At 43.8% G+C, this 21509-nt stretch overlaps 1 protein-coding gene across 6 annotated transcripts in view; it reads left to right on the forward strand.

Moving 5' to 3' along the window:
• Positions 1 to 16817: 16817 nt before the first annotated feature.
• The window catches only part of rims1b (regulating synaptic membrane exocytosis 1b), a gene marked incomplete at both ends in the record, with an annotated part of 66171 nt that continues 61479 nt past the window's right edge, over positions 16818 to 21509 (forward strand). For all 6 annotated transcript variants that reach the window (XM_080523774.1, XM_080523777.1, XM_080523776.1 and 3 more), the window contains one exon: positions 16818 to 16984. In XM_080523774.1, the coding sequence (XP_080379900.1) occupies positions 16818 to 16984 (167 nt within the window). The remainder of the gene's footprint in view (positions 16985 to 21509) is intronic.

The raw sequence follows: 21509 nt of genomic DNA on the forward strand, positions 1-21509 counted from the left end.
TGGTTCCGCTTCATGCTCTTGTAGCGGACCTTCTCCCCTTCTGCCAGGCGGGCCCACTCCACCACGGAGAAATGTCTCCGCACGTCCTCAAACTTGTCCTCCTAGCGGGGAGAAGGCGTGTCAGCCTCCAGCATAGGTGTGTGTCCTCAACACTTCTCATGCATAACTACTACTAGTGCAGCGTAAACTAACATTCTACCTGACATAACCTGTCTGGCTGGCCTGCCTACCTGTAGCTCTCTAACCCTGTAGCTGCCCTGTAGCCCTCTAACCCTGTAGCTGGCTGACCTGCCTTGTAGCTAGCGACCACTCACCTCTGAACTCATGTTAACTTTCGGCTCCGTCGCTCTGTACCTGAAAAAGCTTAATGTCAAGCCCTGCTTGATAATAAAAACATTTGTATAAAATAAATAATTATAAATAAATTAATGATATATACATCTCCATGCCATCCACACAGCCCTGTCTACCCAGCAGCAGTCACCTAGAGCCCGCAGGGCCAGGTGGTTCCGCTTCATGCTCTTGTATTTCACGAAGGGAGCGATCTTCCGTTCAGATACTTTGTTCACACTTCACCCGTCACCTGGGACTGACTTACTTGAACTAGGCAATTGCTTCATTGCAGTTTGTAACATACCACCATGGTCAAACGGTGCCATCTGTACGGCAACCATCTTTGAGACAAACATACCTGACGGCTGCTGGACCTCTTGCGCGTGAGGCACCGCTAACAGTAACGGACAGGGATAACACATGTTCTGGAAAAACAGAACCGAACCATGAATAGGCACAACTGGACACACACCGATTTAGAATGTGCCATGCGCGTTTGAATGGCACGGTCAGGCTAGATTATGCCTGCATAAAACTTACCCACCAGTATATAATAATTTCAAAAAATGCATTTTAATTTCGTTCAACATCGGTAAAGATGGATAGTTCATCGAAATGGGAGGCTTAACAACGTCGCATGACAACATGTCTGGCGTATGAAATTACCATCTAGTAACATAACATTAAACTGATTTTTCTTTACCTTATCATCAATTTGGTAACGACTAATTGTACAGTTCCTCAACCAATATAAACGTGCTGTTCTGTTTCAGACGAAGTAGAAGTTTGCTCTTGCACGTGCCATCTTTTCCACTCACTGATCGATTGATTGATTTGACAGCCAGCCAATCACGTTCCTCAAAACAGAAACCCAACCCACCCAGCTCGCTCTCTCTCGTGACGCAGCTTCTGTAGTGGAAGCACTTTCACCTTTTAGCTAGCCTGCTAACAGTTTGTAGACAATAATTTAGTCACACTAACTTAGCTAGTACACCATCATCTCAGAAGGTTTTATACAAACATTTCCAAGCGAACAATGAAGATCTTAACATAGCTATCTAATGTCGTTAAAGAAAAACTGATAGTTTACTGGCAAAGGCTAGCTACTCATTCAGTGTCACGTGAAAAGACCTCAATAGCGAGCTAGCAAAGCCTTCTAACTTGAGTTTAAATGAGCAATGATCAGCACTACAACTCTAACTGAGCCAGCCATCAGTATTGATCTAATGAGAACGTTTTGTAATTGCCAAGTTGATTTATCAAGCCGAATCTTTTCAATTATTGGTAGCTGGAGTATGCTGTTGCCTACCATGTCCTTTCTGTTATGGTTGATGCCATAACATATCTTTTCCATTGGAGGGCAGTAATGGTTTCTTGAGACAATAGTGGATACTACCGTACTAATCTGCCACAGGCAGGGTTGCCAGATGGGGCGTGTTACCGCCGAATGGGCTACTTTTGATCACACGGGGCCGGAAAAAAGCATTTGGGCGGTTGGGCTGGATAAATAGCATTTAGGCGGTATTAAAATGTCAGTGCCTGAAAGTTACAAAATGCGTGAAATTAAAATACACACTAGTATTCAGGGCTGCCAAGTTTCACCAAAAGTTTGGAGTGAGATGTTTTGGCGGTGGAGTGACCCAAAACTGTGCACGTTTTGGCAGCGGCGGCCCCTCTCTCCCATCCAATTATTTGTGCTAGTTTCCTGCAATTTTACATGTTGTTCATAATAAACCAGCACAAGAAATGAAAATAATTAACATTTTATAAAACAAGAAAGAAATTCAGACAATATATCATATTTATGAAATCTTAATAAACAAATACAGTAGCCTACAGACTCTAAAAGAAAAATTGGCCCCATCAACAGGACTCAGCCCCTTGGTCAGCAGCAGAAAGACCCGTGGTCATCATCTTATATACAGTGCATTGCTCATAGATGGCTATCATGTTATACAGTACATACCAGGGTTTTTCCTGGGTCAGAATGAGGGCTTGCAGCGCGCCCACATTTTTTTTGAGGGACCCCCAATTGTTGTATTTGTATTGTAAATTGTAATTATTATTAATAATAATAATAATTATTATTATTAATGTACCTGGTTGTTACAGTAGAGAAAAAAAAACAATTACCAAAACTGAGTATTTACTAGCTAAGATTGGCAAAAGATTGGCGTGGTGCAACCGAAATTAGTAAACAACTAGTTTGAAACTAGCTAGTAACAACTAGGGGTTTAGTAACTACTAAATGCCTGCATTTAGTAATGACTTACGCCATATTGGTGCAGCCCAGTCCAGTAGGCTACCAGATACGATGTTGTAATGTATGCACATATTTTGCTACCACGGTTGCCAGACGGAATTGACAATGTCCAGCCCAACCGGTCTAAAGGCTGCCGAATCCACCCGTCCAGTGTGACCAAAAGTAGCCCAATCTGGCAACACTGCTTGCTACGTTCTTGCAGCTCGCGTGAACACAGGTTCTTCCATCAGCGCTCGCCTGCCACTTCGATTGCAGACTCAAGTTAACGCGCGTGCAGAAAGATGCCACGAAACTCATGTCCGGTAGCTTTCTTTCAAGGAATTTCAAAAATAAGTCCCGTAAAACAATTGTTATTTCTCGCCGTGAGAAATAGACATGCGGCGTGAGAGCGTGAGAACTGGTTGAAATGCGTGAGTCTCACGGCGATTGCGTGAGACTTGGCAGCTCTGGTCTAGATCGTCCTTGGGCCAAACCATTTTTCATTACCATCTGGGTGGGCAAATTCTAGATGTGATTTTTTTTATTCCTTTACATCCCTAGATTATGTTTTGATATCATATACCTTTTGGTTTGGCAGCTTATTAGTGGTCATCACCTCTTAAAGGTATGGACTGCTTTTCTTCAAAAAAGAGTTTAGCCAGAAAAAGTCCCCTGCCATATCTTGCTCCCCTTCGTATGATTCGCTCGTAGGTCGGGCTGTGGTTGTGATAGAGACGTGAGACCAGAGGGTTTTTTACGCACCTGAGTCGCCTGAACAGTAGATATCGACCCCTAGTCGATCAGACCTTCTTAGGCTGAGCTATGGTCACGTTGTATGGGAACAGCATAGGTTAGGTGTCTCCCTCTGGGGTATGGGAACAGCATAGGTTAGGTGTATCCCTCTGGGGTATGGGAACAGCATAGGTTAGGTGTCTCCCTCTGGGGTATGGGAACAGCATAGGTTAGGTGTATCCCTCTGGGGTATGGGAACAGCATAGGTTAGGTGTATCCCTCTGGGGTATGGGAACAGCATAGGTTAGGTGTCTCCCTCTGGGGGGCCTCCTCCCGGGGCCACTGGGTCGGCCTCTCCCGGGGGGTTGGTGGAACAGCATATGGTTAAGTTTCCCACTCCAGGAGCGCAAACTTGTCACTTTTCTGCTAAATTAGCCGTTTTTACCTCAAAATAGGTCATCCGTGTGAATCGTGTCGATCTTAAATATATATATTTTGGGTGGGAAAGGGGGGGGGGGGGGGTGTCTAAGTCTCATCCAAGTCACATGATGCGCGAGCTAACTAATCTGCTAAATTCTTCTGCTGTTGAAATAACTTTTAGCTTCAGGCAGCTAGGTACAATTCCAGACAGCGTGGAGAACACAGTCACAGTAAACTGTTTTCAAAGTAATTCTGCAGGTGTTAAGGTCAGGGCTGCCGCTACTTACACATGCATCATTGTTAGACCACCGTTAGTGCTAGCGATATCCATTTAGCACCATTAGTACTAGTGCTATCCCCCCCCCCCTGCAAGGTTAGCCGCGCATTGATAATTTTCTTTGTTTTCAGGCAAAAAACAATGTCACCTTTTTGGGCCATCACCAGTTTGTACCCCTGGTTTAAGTAAAAGATGGACATCCTGAGTTTCAGCCCTGGCTAAAAGCTGTAGGTGTACTATGGACAAATTCTTTATTTTTCTTTTTTTTTGTCTGTCCATAGAAACCAAAATTGTTATTTTATTTACTTTTAAATTGGTCGGTGCGATTTGTATAGGCCTATAGGTCAAATGTTATGTTTGAATTGTTTGTTCTTAAATAAAAAATGTAAGAACATATTTTAATGTTTTAAACATTTTTCTTGAATGTATTGTGAATTCCAAGTGCTTTGATTTCCATTTACAAGGGAGATGGTAATTACATTGTAATTTACAACACTGGACAGAGTTAAAACTAGTGTTGTTCCGATACCGATACTAGTATCGGCATGGCCACCGATACGCACAAAAATGCTGGTATCGGTATCGGCGAGTACTAACAAATAATAACACCCGATACCAAACTCTTGTTCAAACGCAGCACGTTGCGTTTTTCCTCAGCTTGTCTGCTATAGTAGCCTGACACAGCCTTCCTAACACAGACATGCCCAGACATGCCCAGGCATGCTCCTCTGCTGGAACGCTATTGGCCCAGAGCAGCTGCTCTCAACCAATGGCGTGGCAGCTTTTCACTATAGCGGAAAAACAAACACGCATGCTGTTTACATTTGTGATAACATTTCCTAACATTTAAAATATCCTTTTATTTATTTTACCAAATTCAGGCTGCACTTCTAAAATATTATTATTCCCTCAGGTAGGCCTACATCTTATGTTAGTCTCAAATGGGCCTTATTTTGTTTGTAAATGTTTACTTGCTGTTGCACTACTTGTATGGTTTTATATCTTAAAGTTATTTTGTTTGTAAATGTTTACTTGCTGTTGCACTACTACTACGACTGTTTTATATCTTAAAGTTATTTTGTTTGTAAATGTTCACTTGCTGTTGCACTACTACTACGACTGTTTTATATCTTAAAGTTATTTTGTTTGTAATTGTTTACTTGCTGTTGCACTACTACTACGACTGTTTTATATCTTAAATGGATATTGCACTGATTGGCATCTGTGAGAGCCACATTTCAGGTTTTATAAGGGGTTGATTTTCTTGTCACCATACCAGGTAGACAATAAAAAAAAGTTCTATAGCATTCACTCTCTGTTGGTATTTTTTCCTGTTTTACAAAGGTTTTGAGCAGTGCCAGACTAAGTGTTAGCAATAATTTTACATCGTGGTGAGTATGCGGCTCAAAAAACATGTTGTTTTGTTTTTTCAAACGCCGTGGTATCGGATCGGTACTCGGTATCGGCAAGTACTGCACGGTCAGGTATCGGTATCGGTATCGGGATCCAAAAATGGTATCGGAACAACACTAGTTAAAACACATGTTTACACTAATAAGAGTCACCCCAGATCAACACTAGTGAGTAATTACATTAACACTGGACAGAGTTCAAACCCATTTTTACACTAGTAAGTCACCTCAGATCAGCACTAGTGAGTGTCAATATAACACTCTAAAGTGTTGATTACCTCTTAGTGTTAAATGTGATCAACACCGGACAGTGTAGTGCAGTGTTAATTTTTAGCACTAGTTGGTGTTAAATCAACACTAGAAATGTAACACTTTGATCAGTGTACTTTTTACACTGTGTAGGGTGGGACCATATGTGACAACTGCCAATGAAAAGGGCTACCTGTAGGTGAAATCATTTTTCTGTTTTTTACATGTGCTTAAACTACAGATTGTAAGCTTTCAAATGATGCATCATACATTGAAATTGGAAACAAATTCCGTTGAAGACGACATGAGTATTTGAAAGTTGCTACACCTGAAATCACTAAGCAGAGAAAATGTCCTTCAAAGATTGTGTTCTTTCTCACACCTTCACACAGCCAGGTAATGGGCGGTAACAATGTCTGGTTAACCCCACCCCCAACCACTCCCCCTCTAGCTGTCAGCTGTCACTATCTGTCAGTGGTAAGTCACTGGGTCAGATAGCTAACATTATTACCTAGCAAGGTATTACCTAAGCTAATTAGCCAGCTTATCATTATGGAGGCTTTATGGTTGTAACTATTATTCTTTTAATGAAACAAAAAAGTCTTGAATCAGAATTTATTTTATTTTACAGTACACAATAATACAAATATTTGGCTGTGGTTCTTCAACATTAGCTTTGCAGCAAGGTACATAATCACAACAATACCATCACAATAATCACAAGTAAATAAGTAAAGTAAGTAATAAAGTGTAACATAAAATGTCACATGTAAGTAATAAAGTGTAAACAGTAACATGCTGTGCAAAGTTCAACAAGATGAAAATGAAAGTGTTCAGTTTTTTTTTGTTTGTTTTTTAAACCTTTATTTATACAGGTAAGAAACACATTGAGCCCCAAGGGCTCATTTTCAAGTGTGACCTGTTCAAGCATACAACATCCACCACAAACAAATACAATACAAAAACCTGGCCTACATAGTCTAAAAACTAAACTAAAAACGACATTGTCTAAAACTAAAACTAGTCTAAAATAGTCTAAGATAAACTAAACTTTCCGTCAGTATAGACTAAAACTAAACTAAAACTACACAGTCTAAAACAAAAACTAGTCTAAAACAGTCTAAGATAATCTAAAACTAAGCTAAAACTACAAAAACCTAAAACTAGACAGTTAAAGATCTAGGGACAGGGAGGGGTCAGTAATGGGCAAAAGGGAGGGTCAACTAAATAGCAAGAACAGATCATGGACTCGCACTGTATGCCTCTCAGCAAGAGCTTGAAACTGGAGAGAGGGATCAGCTGAGACAGTTTCAGTATAATTGCTCCCGTCTGGTGTTCTTCTGATAGACAAGCAACCCACGATTCTGATACTGATGTTCTTTATTTTGTGTGCGCACCGTACACACAAACACCGTGAAAAACTGCAATGTGAAACAAAGCACCAATTACACATTGAAACCAAAATGAGGCCACGCCGAGTCGGCTGCCCACTCAACACACCAGCCACCCCTTCAGCCAGCACGGCGTTCCGACATCACATACATGTGAGAAATTACTTCAAATCAAAATGCACAGTCAAACAGTGACAAACAAAACAACGACATACCGTGTGCGCCTTCTATTCAGAACCTCAGGAGTAGCTAGAATAGTTATATACCGTCTTAAACATCAAACTTCTCTTCAGACAGTGACGGAAACCCTTACATGTTCAGCTGCTGTTAATATATACGCATCTAGTCTTATCGCGAGACCACAGTACGTGAACAGTGAGGTGACGTCAACACGTACAAGTTTAGATAAACAAAATAAACAATAATTGTACAACAATAACATATACATTTCTATAAAGAATCTTTTTACATTTAAGAAAATAAGAACATTATTATTACATCTTTACTATGACAGTTACATTCAGACTCTGCTGTAATGAATTCCAAGAGGAAGGGGCTGCAAATGAGAACGCCCTTTTGCCTTTCATGGTCCGGACCAAGGGGATGGAGTATGTGATGATGTCCTGTGTGCGAAGGCCGTAGACAGATTGCTTGCGTGACAAGTGGTTAGAAAGGTAGGAGGGGAGCAGACCAAGGATGGATTTGTAAATGAAAGTATACCAGTGAAGGGTTCGGCGGATAGAGAGAGATGACCAGTTAACCAGGGAGTATAGCACACAGTGATGTATAAGGGGTTTACAGCCTGTAATGAATCTTAATTTCTCAAGTAGTCAGGTAGTGTGCAATTCCTGCATTCCCCCAGTGTGTTTCTCCTGCCGCTACAAACGGACAGTCTTGTTCCGAGGTGCCTTTTTCTGAGGTGCCTTGTTCTGAGGCGCTGTGGAGTCTGGTGGGCAGGGGCATGTGGTGTCTTTTGCCTCATCATAACAGAATTCTCTGATCTTGTCAAAGAGATACTTCTGTCTGTCCACGTCAAGTCCGGGTGGGGCTTGCACAGGAAGATCACCTCTGGGGGGCTTGACATCAATGTGTTTCAGTAGCTGAAACTCGACTGGTTGTGCGTCGTTGTATTCCCTGGCCATAACCACGCCAGGTCTCTGAGCATCAAAGCTGCAACAGACAGAAGACAATACATTAAATTAAATATAATATAAATTAAATATAATATAATAATAAATGAAATAATATTACCGCCATACCATGTTCATAAAATGAAATAGGTAATACATGACAATGAATTACCTGAAGTGTTGGTAACTCTTAATGTGTGGGAGCTTTCGGAAGTAGCCACCAAGATGCTTTTGCCAGTCGTAGCATTGAACAAGCACGGTGCCATTCTCCAGGCCTACAAGCTGGGGTATGTTGACGTGTTTCACCGGAGAGCTGTCCGTCACGACTTTAGCAATGTCATCCAAAGTGTCCACTCTGGTCTTCCTGAAGCACTGCTTGACAAGACCAAAGCACCAGTCGGGGCCAAACTTGGTGTGGCCTGCAATCAGGAAGTGGAGGGCCAGTGTCTTGTGAAGGCCATACATGGTCCGCCACGCAGAGTACCACAGCATGAAGTTGTTCTTGTTTTGGCCACTGCAGTTGTCACAGTTCAGGTCCACGTATCTTTCTCCAACTCCATAGTTCTCGAAGAAATGATGCAGGTAATTGATGACTGCGTTGCTGCCCTTACTCGATGCCATCCCTTCATCGATGAGGTAGTTCACCTGCTTAGGCATCCCTTCGCAGGAGACACCAAAAGATGCCGCACTTGCGTGGAGTCAGAAAGTACATGGGCCCTGGTTGATGAGGGTCAGAGGGGTAGTGGACCTAAGAAAGAGAGACAAAAGAGGAAGAGAAGAAAAAGATTAGATGCAGTGAAAACCAACATCACAGAGAATTGTGTTTGTGTAAACCAAATACAATCAACAGTCATAGGATGAACTAATTCTCACCTGTTGTGCAAAGTCAAAACTGTAGTGCTTCGTGATTTCTCGGCTTGCTGGTGTGGAGGGGCCAAGAGAGAGCTGCCAGTCCTTGCAGACCTCCGCACAGGCAGCATTCATGCGCTGGTACAGAGAACGCTCCTTTGCAACACGGTCTAGGTGCTGCTCCTGCTTCTTCAGCTTGGCTGATTTCACCACATCCGGCAGATTGGCACTTCGGAACACTTGGTAGTTGTTCCGCTGGCACTCCCAGCACAGATCTGTCCGGGGTTTCGTGCTTGTTATGTGAGGGACCAAGGTCTTCCACAGCTTTCGGAAGCTGTCCACACTAACAACACGTTGCTCTGCAAAGAAAGAAATTATGTTATGAGTATGACAGCTGTACATATTTACCCACACAACATACAGTAGTAGCCTTACACACACTAAACATGACTTCTAGTGGCCTTACACACACTAAACATGACTTCTAGTGGCCTTACACACACTAAACATGACTTCTAGTGGCCTTACACACACTAAACATGACTTCTAGCAGCCTTACACACACTAAACATGACTTCTAGCAGCCTTACACACACTAAACATGACTTCTAGTGGCCTTACACACACTAAACATGACTTATAGTGGCCTTACACACACTAAACATGACTTCTAGTAGCCTTACACACACTAAACATGACTTCTAGTGGCCTTACACACACTAAACATGACTTCTAGTGGCCTTACACACACTAAACATGACTTCTAGTGGCCTTACACACACTAAACATGACTTCTAGCAGCCTTACACACACTAAACATGACTTCTAGCAGCCTTACACACACTAAACATGACTTCTAGCAGCCTTACACACACTAAACATGACTTCTAGCAGCCTTACACACACTAAACATGACTTCTTGCAGCCTTACACACACTAAACATGACTTCTAGTAGCCTTACACACACTAAACATGACTTCTAGTAGCGTGACTTCTAGTAGTGTGTAAGGCTACACAAGGCCTTACCTTGGTGGTAAGGTATTACAGTATTACAGCTACAGTCTGGTAAGCAAGACTTCCCTGATCTCCTCTTTTAGAGCTGAAAGGTTCTTTAAAGAAAGATAATAGATCACATTACAATTCTACTGAACACGAGTTTAACACAATGTTTACATACCACGTTTTTGCAGAGCATCACTGTAGAGACGGTAGACTGTGGCTTTGCAGACATTAGATGGGAGTAGCTTTGCACTGTAGTTTCTGTGCCTAGGATGACGGCCCGGTAGAACAATGGCGTGATCTTCGGCGTAGTTTCGGATGAACTTTACGACTCTATTGCAGTCCTTTTTCTGGAGTTTTAAAGCACAAACTCACCCGAGTACAAAGCGGAATGTGTTGCGGCATACGGTGATCCCTTGAAAGCCGTATGTGGTCCTAGTAAATTTCCTTTTCCTAGGGACCTGCTTTAAACCTTCTGTCATTCCAGAACGATTCATCGTGTTCAACAGCGTTCCAATTACAAGCATGTCTCGGTTTTCTTTTGATAACGACAAAAAATCTAACTGAGTATCACGAATGAATTCTGGAGACAATCTTGTACTGCAAGATATTTTGGGTTGAGATGTGTCTTTCCGTCTCCGCTGGCAATTGCAATCAAATCGTCTTATGAAGTCCAATTCTGTCTCTAGCTGATTATTCTCAACGTCGTCAGACCATTCGTTGTTGGGGTCATCAGTGTCTGGATCAGTGTCCTCGTTTTCGCTGTCTTCCGACTTTGAAGCTGAGCAATGTCCATGCATGAAATCATCGATGTACGAAGTCATAAATTCTCCATTGTCGATCTTCAAACCAGCAGCAGAAATTCTGTTGATCGTGTCAGCAAGCGTTTGGGAGTCCATCTTAGAAAACATTTAAACAAAACGAATGAAAACACTCTTTTTATCCCACCCCCTCGCTCAGCTATTGGCTACCTCAGTCGAGCTCAACAGCCAATCATACCAAAATGGAAGCGAAATAGGATTTTAGCCCGCCCCCGCCCCTGTTTAGCCCGCCCCGCCCCTGTTCGCAAAAAACAACAAGAAACGAAGTCATTGTGTTATAGATTACACTTATTTAATGAACGTAAAACTGTTCGGAAAAATAACGAGTGGGTACTTCACATCTTCGAGTTGAATGTTAGCTAAAAAAACGAAAATCTGAGTTTTATGTCAGAAATACTTTGAAGACGAATTTGACGTCTTTCTCATTTCCGAGAGGTGTCTGTTTACATCAAATTGTGACACATATGTACTCGCTGTCAGTGTTAAATGTAACACTTAAAGTGTTGATTTAACACTTTCAAATTTACTGTGTATGTTTGTCATTACCTATCAACTTAAACATACCAAGTACACAATGTGTTGTGAGGGTCATAAATGACAATAATATAGTTTTTGATGACGGAAGAGTTCCAATGTTCTTTTTTGTGAGTAAAAATGTGTGTAAAATGTGTTTTGTACCATGGTTTTCCTTTCAGAGTCACATATGAGGGTGATGCAACTCAATTCCCTCAAATACAAAAACAAAAAACAACAAAAAAAACAAAAAACAACAAAAACAAAAACAACACTGGCTCCCCGCTGGTGGAATGAGCTCCCCACAGCCGTCAGAACGGCAGAGTCACTACCCATCTTCCGTCGTAGACTGAAGACCCATCTCTTCAGGTTACATCTTAACTGCTCTTCCTGAGACATCTTCTGACCCTCACCACTACGTCTCCTAAAGACACCCGCTTTCCCCTCTACTGTGTCCCTAAGAACTTCTACTGCCCCCCTTGTACTGTTTCTCAGTTTCTCCAGTAAAAAAATAATAAAAAAAATAATAAAAAAAACGTTTTAGTAGAAGGCGATAATAGGGAGAAGGTTTTTCCTTCTATCAGTGGCCCCGGGCCCGAGCTAGAGTACTCTTCCTGCAACGAATAGTGGACTGCTGATTCACATGCTTAGTATTCAAATGTATTGATTGTAAGTCGCTTTGGAATAAGGCGTCTGCTAAATGCCAAAAATGTAAATGTAAATGTAAATAGCCTGATAGCGAATACATTGCCCAGTGCTATGCTGAAATACTGGGAAAGAAGTATTTGTATGCCCCAGCAGTCTGTGAGGACCTCCTCTGGGTGGATGACTGTTCCCCAGCGTCACCCCCCACTCTGGATGACCGTTCCCCAGCGTCACCCCCCACTCTGGATGACTGTTCCCCAGCGTCACCCCCCACTCTGGATGACTGTTCCCCAGCGTCACCCCCCACAAAAAAAAAAAAAAAGTTTTAGTAGAAGGCGATAGGGAGAAGGTTTTTCCTTCTATCAGTGGCCCCGGGCCCGAGCTAGATTACTCTTCCTGCAACGAATGGTGGATTGCTGATTCACATGCTTAGTATTCAAATGTATTGATTGTAAGTCGCTTTGGAATAATGCGTCTGCTAAATGCCAAAAATGTAAATGTAAATGGATTCTGCTGAGTTTCAACTCCTCTTAGCGATGGGAGAGGAGTATGAACAGTTCTGTTCTGGTACCAGCCTGCTGCCTTCTGGTAAGCACCTCAAGCCAGCGTCAGTGGCTCAGGTGACCACCTCAATCCAGCCCGGTGTGGCAGGCCTTGACAGCATGGTGTGGGAGCCCATGGTGAAAATGGACTCTGCTACTATTCAACTCCTGCTGGAGTTGGAAGAGGAACATAAGAAGAGCGGTTCTGTTACCAGCCTGGTCCACCCTGGTGAGGACCTCAAGCCTGCTGCAGTGATTGACACCAGCCTGCTCCAGGCAAGTGAGGACTTCAAGTCCAGTGCAGCCAGCCTGCTTCAACCTAACCAGGACCTCAAGTCTGCTGCAGTGATTGACACCAGCCTGCTCCAGCCTGCTCCAAGTGAGGACCTCAAGTCCAGTGCAGCCAGCCTGCTTCAACCTAACCAGGATCTCAAGTCTGCTGCAGTGATTGACACAATCCTGGTCAAGCCTACTAAGGTGAAAGGGAGAAAGAGAGGAGGTGGATGCTTCTCTGGCCTTTGGAGAGCTATTAGAAGAGGTAGAGGAAAAGACAAATCTGTAAGCAGTACTCCTACTGTCCTCTGTTACACTTGTGTACTGTTTATTGTCATTATAGATCTTTATTAACTTTATTAAAACATTATTCATCGTGATTTGTCAAGTATGGATCAATAGTTTGTTTCATGGTTTTTTTGTTCATTGAAATGTCATGAAAAATGTTCAAAGGTTATGCAACTTTTTAGGCTGGTCCAACACAGAAATTAAAGTCATCGAGTCATTTAGCAAATTCACCATCACATTTCACTTGTTACACACACACACACACACACACACACACACACACACACACACACACACACGCACACGCACACGCACACGCACACACACACACACACACACAGTCACACAGTCACAGTCACACACACAGTCACACAGTTCTTGACAATCAAATGTTGTCTTGCGCATGGCCCCTAGATGGTGTAAGAAGCTTAGCTATGAAGGATTCCCTTCACTGCTGCGTCGCAATGCTTTTATCAGCTTTTAGATTTGTGAATACACCCATAAACAACCCCCATGGGAATATCTATTTCACGAAGACAGTTTGGATTATTTTGAACTGTGCACAGTTATCTGTGATTAAGTATTTCCATCATGTCAGCTATAAAGTGCTCAGAGTGTTACTGCATTGTATTTCTTTGTGTAGGCCTATATCCTTTTCCCCGTGTTACACAATATTGAAGTTCTGTCAATACCCACGCATGCTTGGAAAATGTCTGCCTCCGCCTCTGTCATGTTGATCATATATCACAGTCTGGGACTGAATTCCAAGCACATGTAGACAGCATGTTAACATATTAAACATGTGCAATAACACTATGTGCAATATGACAACCCTAGGGTACATAAGGTTGCAGAGAATAGGAAATGTTAGAATAGGTATAGCATAGCATAGAGTACAGCATAGTGTTTTATTTGTACAGTATAGTATAGTGGATAGTGTACATAGCCTTTATTTATGTAAACCAGTCCTTTCCCTTCTTGTTTTGTTTTTGTTTTTTTTCTTTCCTAGCACCAGGGGAGCCTCCCCTCCCAAATTTCGTTGTTTGGTACCTGTACTATATCAATGACAATAAAGACCATTCATTCATAAAGCACTTTGAGCTGCTACGTTTGCAGGAAAAGTGTTATACAAATAAAAGTTATTATTATTATTATTATTATCACCGATGTTAGCTCTACCCCAGACTTATAAAGACTGCAATACGTAATAGAAGGCCTATATGTCAGGCTCTGGCTATAATGTATGCATTCTCTTGTGTCCTATGACGTATATGGTCCGTTATGCAAGATGAATACAATTCAATGTAACATGAGCAGAACATGGTTTTCTTCCAATCTGTGAAACTGCAACGTGTTACCTTTGTGATATAAGAATGATTGTTCAATTTTCTGTTCAGACGTCTGTTTATTTCTGTGATGTTTATGTTATGGGACTTGGAGGGTAAATTTCCAAACAATAGTTAAGAAAGAACTAGGACACCAATCTCAGTTTTCATCATATAGGTTTCAACCAGTTGCTAAAAATAGCCCTGCAGCATATGGATGTCCCGTGGCATTGTAGTAGGTTACAGCTTGTTTTTGTCAGCTCGGACTGCTAGTCACGACCTAAATGATGACAAAATTCTGCACCACGGGAAGTTGACGTCAATACAATACAGTCACCTACTTGGTGACGTCATTGAACGGACTTGGTAGTATTGCCATCTGCTGGATGTAGTCAGCCACGTAACATTACGTCATCGGGAAATAAACTAGTGCCAGTGCTAGATCGGTAAAGCCTGGGAGTCTGGGCTTTAAAAGTCTCCCGTGGCCACAGCCTTTTTACACCTACATCCAGTGTTATGTTATATAAAATTCATGGGTGCTATAGAAGATTCAGCGGATGGAGAAGAGACTAGCTCTTGATAAAAAAAAGAATAATTGGATAGCCTACAATGAATACTTGTCAGTAGCAATTTGGGCTGATATAAATAGGCTACACACTCACAGTTAGTAAAGTCAGCAAACTAAAATAATTTATGCTTAGCGCGAGTTCCAGGAGATCTAGTGACTAAGAATATTTTAATACAGTGAGTGCTCCATTTAATTAATAATGATACAGTAGTCATAGTGTCAGCAAAATAGCACAAACGAGGTCTGACGTAAACTTGTGACGTTTAATTAAGAATATTCTTCTGATCTATCATGTTCATAAAAGCTATTAGCTATTTGTTTTGCTATTTGTTGTTTCAAAATCACCTAAAGGCTTACAGGGCTCGGATATTAAATGAAAAGATAGCTGAAATGTCACCAAAAAAAATATATGATTTGTTTGCAAAAGCCCATTGCCCCAAACGGCGTTACTGTTCAGAAAAACTCGAATGCCGCTGTCCGTGGTGCTGAATTCACTATCCTCTTCCTAGCATTTGAGCGAGCCCTTTATAAAAGACCAGTCCAGTGTTTAATTGACAGTATACTCATGCATTCTACCAACAAACACTGTGCATTATTTATGTAATGTGTGTGTATTTGATCAATGTAATGTTGTTTGTTTGAATATCGTTGAAGATCTATGAATCATAGATCAAAGTGAAGGTTTTAAGTTGAGTGCATTCAGCTCGTGTAACACAATTACACAACATAGTTTAGGTTTACTTGTTGATCTGTTGATCTGTTGATCTGTTGAAGTGTATAGAATGGCCAATGACTCGAAGCCGCACTACAATTATATTCAGCTTCGTGTCTTCAAGTCCGGTGTGTGCGCGTGTGTGTGTGTGTGTGTGTGTGTGTGTGTGTGTGTGTGTGTGTGTGTGTGTGTGTGTGTGTGTGTGTGTGTGTGTGTGCGTGTGTGTGTGCGTGTGTGTGTGCGTGTGTGTGTATGTGTGTGTGTGTGTGTGTGTGTGTGTCCTGATTGAAACATGGGAGGGTAAAAAAAAAAAAGGTCTGCGCTCATGTGGTGTTGAGAGAGAGAGCCCCATTCTCAAATGAGTAAGCGCGTCTCCGCGAGGAAGATACGTGCGCGCGGGGATGCATTCCCATTGACTGTTCTCGCTCCCTGTCAGTGGCAGCAACATTAGCACTGCCGAAGCGGTGAGATAGAGTGAGAGAGAGAGTGAGAGAGAGAGAGAGAGAGAGAGATAGAGAGAGAGAGAGAGTGAGAGAGAGAGGGTGTGTGTGAGAGAGAGAGAGAGAGAGAGAGAGAGAGAGAGAGAGAGAGAGAGAGAGAGAGAGAGAGAGAGAGAGAGAGAGAGAGAGAGAGAGTAGCGCAACACACGGACTCCGCCTTTACTGCCGTCCATCACAAGCCCGGAGTCCGGTGGCCGGGGGCATCACAGATCAGCCAAGTGATTCAAGGGGTCTCTCTGATTGTGTCATCTCTTGGCGTGGAGATGGGCTCCCCGTAAACCGGTGGTGGAGGGAGGGGAGAGGCGGGCAGGCGGGGGGTGGGGGGGAGCGAGAGAGAGAGAGAGAGAGAGAGAGAGAGAGAGAGAGAGAGAGAGAGAGAGAGAGAGAGAGAGAGGAGGAAGACAAAAAAATAGGAGAAACAAAAAGCACAACCGTGGGTGCCTGAAAACCATGAGCAGCGGCGGCGGCTTGCGCTATTCACGAGAGCTGCCGCTCCACCCGTGGACTATGTCGTGAGGTGTGGCTCGCAACGCTCGGGGGGATTCTGTCAGTAGAAACGACACACAGCCAAGGAAGAGGGGTGGTGGTGGAAAAGATGTCCGCCTCAGTGGGGCCCCAGGGCGGCCCTCGCCCACCCACCGCGGCGCCGACCATGCCCGATCTGCCGGACCTCAGTCACCTCACCGAGGAGGAGAGGAAAATAATCATGGCAGTGATGGATCGACAGAAGGAGGAAGAGGAGAAAGAAGAGGCCATGTTAAAGTAAGGACACATTTGCTTTCCGCGCGGTTGGAAACCCAAAACGCTCGTTCGAACACCCCCATTCAGGAGAGAGCTGTCTGTTGTCCAGAAGGCAGGCACAGGCGGCCATCCGCGACCGCCACACCATATTATACATCCAACATGCTACCAATATGCCTGTCGTGTGCCATTGTGGTCACATCATCACACCCACACAGCACGACCCGTTGCATCGCCTATTGTTCCGTTCCCGTTCCCATCATTTCCGTAGAGATCTAACAGCTGTTAACGCCAGCGGCGTGCATGCCCTTTGCTCGCCGGCGTCATTGTTCGGAATAATTCACACCGAGGGGGCTAGTAACTGTTCGCCGTGATGTTTGATTATTGAATCCAACATCAACCCCATACAGTAGTAGCCTATGCCGAGCGAGGCTATCAACGGTGAGCTATTAGGCTTACGACTATGCGTTGTATAGCCTTTACGCTCCTCCATCCACTTCCCTTACCAGGCAGGGATGACAGGTGTGCATCGCTTGAAATGTAGCCCAGGATATGTAAAAAGGCGAGGACTTGGTTATAGCCTTATAGCCTCGTCGTGACAGGTCGGGTGGGCTTGTATACGGGAAACAGCCTGGTCAAACGAGTCACAGGTGTAGCGGGTGGCCGGGTAGACGGGGTGTGACAGTGGAGGGGGTGGAGGGAGGGACACGGGATGAATCATAGTGCCCCCCCACCTCTCTCCCTCTGCCCCTCTCTCTCCCCCTAAGCGGGGGGCACAACACAAGTAGCCTATGGTTTTCCTTGGGTTAACGCGGCGGGGGTCCACAGCTGGATGTTTTTTTGTTACCCCTTTACAAAATGCTCGCTTAAAGCGGCGTGATGAAGTCTAGGCTACATGTCATTAACAAGATCGGTGTAAGAAATCGAAGGGGTTTCTGCTTATGTCCACCGCAGCCTGTAGAGACGGTAATGACATGATCTTCGCGTTTATGTCCATGCCCGACACAGTCGTGAGACCGGTGTGTGTGTGTGTGTGTGTGTGTGTGTGTGTGTGTGTGTGTGTGTGTGTGTGTGTGTGTGTGTGTGTGTGTGTGTGTGTGTGTGGTATCATTTTTTCCTACCCTCGTCGATGAGTGAACGGGGTGTGGTTGGAAATACCATATGTGTGAAGTAAGGCCGGGTGTTTGAGCATGATGGCATGGAACGAGCGATTTGATTTGAGGCTCGGACAGGCAATTCGTTTCATTTGATTTCCTAAAAATCTGATCAGTGTGGAAAGCGATCGAACCGGTCAGGTGATCATTTCTTCCCGAACACCTTTCTGTGTTTATGCAGCAGACAGTGTGTCTTGGTGGAGGCCCGTTCCCTGTCCATCGTTACTTAGCAGATGTCTATTCATAGCTCCCTGCCTAGTCGTGAAGGGAATAGATCTTCTCTGGGTTTCCCCTCGGTCCGTTCCCTACACAATGCAATGACGTGCGCGTCGAGACCTGTGGAGAAGTTATACAACGCTGCACAATTGCAGAGCACATTTTTGAGGCTATAGTGCTATTTCGCCCAATCGTGACGGTAGAATTATAAGGTTCTATCTCCATTTTTGTCAAAATTGTTTTTTTTTTTTACATAATCTGATCCATTAGGTGTTTATTAATGCCTGTGTGGTGTTATTTTTAAAATGTTGACATTTTTGAGTTTGTAATTCATAAAATACAAAGGTTCCATCTCACAGAACATATTGGAATGTAAAAACTTTGACGCTCAATATCTCAGAACTACCCTAAACGGAGATAGAACCTTATAATTCTGAGCTCACGCAATGTGTCTCATCATGTTACATTGCAGTCCGTTTGCGCGACATCTACAATAGATTCAGTCAACACGACATTTGAAAAGCAACATATATAAGATGTTTAATGCTCTTTATGGCATGTCCTTGTTTGCTTCTACTACATTGGCCGCTTTCATTTCCTGGTTTTCAGCCCCCCCCGCGGGAAGCCATGCAGACTCGAGCTAGTTCGTGCCTCCAGAGAGGATGTGATGTATTTAATGTTCCATGAGCCTGCCACAGGTTCTGTAAATAATGGCCTTGTCATTTAGCCAATCATTGATGTGATCTACACGCATGCATGCACGCACGCACGCACTCATGCACACACACACACACACACACACACGCACGCACGCACGCACGCACGCGCACACACACACACACACACACGCACGCACGCACGCACGCACGCACGCACACACACACACACACACACACACACACACACACACACACACACACACACATATTGTGAGAGGCTTTCATGTCATTGGTGGCCCTCATTTCAGGGTTTAAGTACTGTATGTAATCATATATGTAGTGTTGTGTGCTTGTGTTGAGACATGTTTATGATGTAAGGAATGGCTAGAGAGAGGGAGAGGCAGAGACAGAGAAAGAGAGAGAGAGAGAAACACACACACACACACACACACACACACACACACACACACACACACACACACACACACACAGGCACCAGGCTATGTGTTTGAGGGACTGGGGCTACATGCAAACTTTGCATTGATTCGGCAGGCATTCCCCCCTCCCCTGTGCATTATGGGTCGCACTCAGTTGAAAAAGTAACACTTATAGCGGTCGAGGCTGGTGGAGGCAGAAATCGGAGGACGGGATCATTGTATGCAGGGAATGGAATAAGGATTGCATGGAATGGAATGAGGAATGGAAAAATCCATCCCATGCATTACAACGAGCCCATCCTCTGATTTCTGCCTCCCCAGACTTACAGTTACTGGGGACTAGTGAGCCCCCTCTCAGGCCAGAGACGGGTGGTTGGCTGAGAAAGCCGTGATGTAGCCTGGCTGTTGTCATAGGCTACTTGGGAACTGAACAGCTGGTAGAGATAAGCTGATAGACTTCTGTCAATCATCCCCATCACCATGCTAGTGGAAGTGGCCTGGGTCAGGGCATAAGACTTTAGAATAACTTGAAAAGAATCATCGTTTGATCACCTATTTCTTGTCGTTCACTCACTGTTCGGTCGATTAAACGAGTATATCCGACCACCAGCGTGCATATATCCATTTAGAGAATGTATAGAACAGCCAAAACATAATGAAGACAGCGTCAAAGGTTTATCAGACATTTCTAAGAATGGTCAATGGTTCACCAATGCCAAGTTGTTATATAGACTCTGTACCTGGCCCGAGATAAGTGCTGGTCCTTAGGGCTAATGATTACCCCTGAGAGCCTGGGCACCTGGGGCCGGGGCTGGATGAACAGACCGATCACCTGTCCTCAGCGCTGGTCCTCTTACCACATGGTGGATGATTCATCCATGCAGGTGTTACAGGTGAATAGAAGTCCCATGCTCTGTTGACTCTCTATCTCGATCGTCTCTATTCTCCATTGCCAGAGATGGAGAGAGGGTTGATGGAGGCAAGCTAAGTCAGTGGCCCTCGGTGTGGAACCGAAGAAAGCTCAACATAAGGGAGACTGCCTGAAGGTGACATTGCTTTTGACTGGGATACTGAACACTTCACAGTCCCTGTCGACTGTACTGTACACCTTGCGTTAAAATATGCATGTATACAGTCATGTTAAAAAGTTAGGACACCCCATGAAATATTTAGTTCTTTTTGACAAAATATGGACATATCAATATTTGATCTTCTTTACCTGTAGATAAAGGTGATGTAATTACCAAAACCAATGAAAATCTAACTTTGTTGTTATCAAAAAATGAACAAAGATGCCAATTCCTACTGAGGAGAAAGTTAGGACACCCTATGCCCTAATAGCTAGTATTGCCCCCTTTGGCTGAAATAACCTCAATTAGACATTTCCGAAAACTGTCTACCAGTCTCTGACATCGACTGGGAGAAAGTTTTCCCCACTCCTCCATCCTGAATTCTTTCAGCTGTTTGATATTTGAGGGATGTCAACCCACAAATCACCCCACAGCATCTCAATAGTAGTAAGATGCAGGCTTTCACTAGGTCATTTCAGAACTCTCCATTTCTTTCTTTTCCTTGACATTCCTCAGTGGATTTATTTGAAGGTTTTCATGGAGTGTCCTATCTTTTTCACATGACTGTAAATGCAAAGTGTAAATGGGGTATTTGATGGGGAATGACATGTTTTGTCGCTGGGCACTGTGAACGTGAATGAGAGTGGCAGCGCTGATGAACAACACCAGGGGGAGGCTGGTGGAGGTAGAAATCGGAGGATGGGCTCATTGTAATGCATGGAACGAGGAAGGAGGAATGGTATCAAACACGTGGAGGGTCTAAGTGTTTGGTGTCCCAATCGAAAGCAATGTCACCTTCATGGAACACACCTCTGATGGTCCTCTCTGACTTCTTCTCAGCTAGTGAACACCCCGGTGCGGAGGAACACCCCTCTCAGCGAAACAGGACGTCCCCCTCTACCCCTCCCCCCCCCCCCCCCCCCTTTCCCCCCTCTGCAGCTTTTCAGGTTTACGAAATGTAAATATAGACGAGACACCTCCTTCAAATATTGATGAGCTCAGACAGGATG

The sequence above is a fragment of the Nansenia antarctica genome, assembly GCF_963989245.1.
Source record: "Nansenia antarctica genome assembly, chromosome: 2".
Classification (NCBI taxonomy): Eukaryota; Metazoa; Chordata; class Actinopteri; order Argentiniformes; family Microstomatidae; genus Nansenia; species Nansenia antarctica.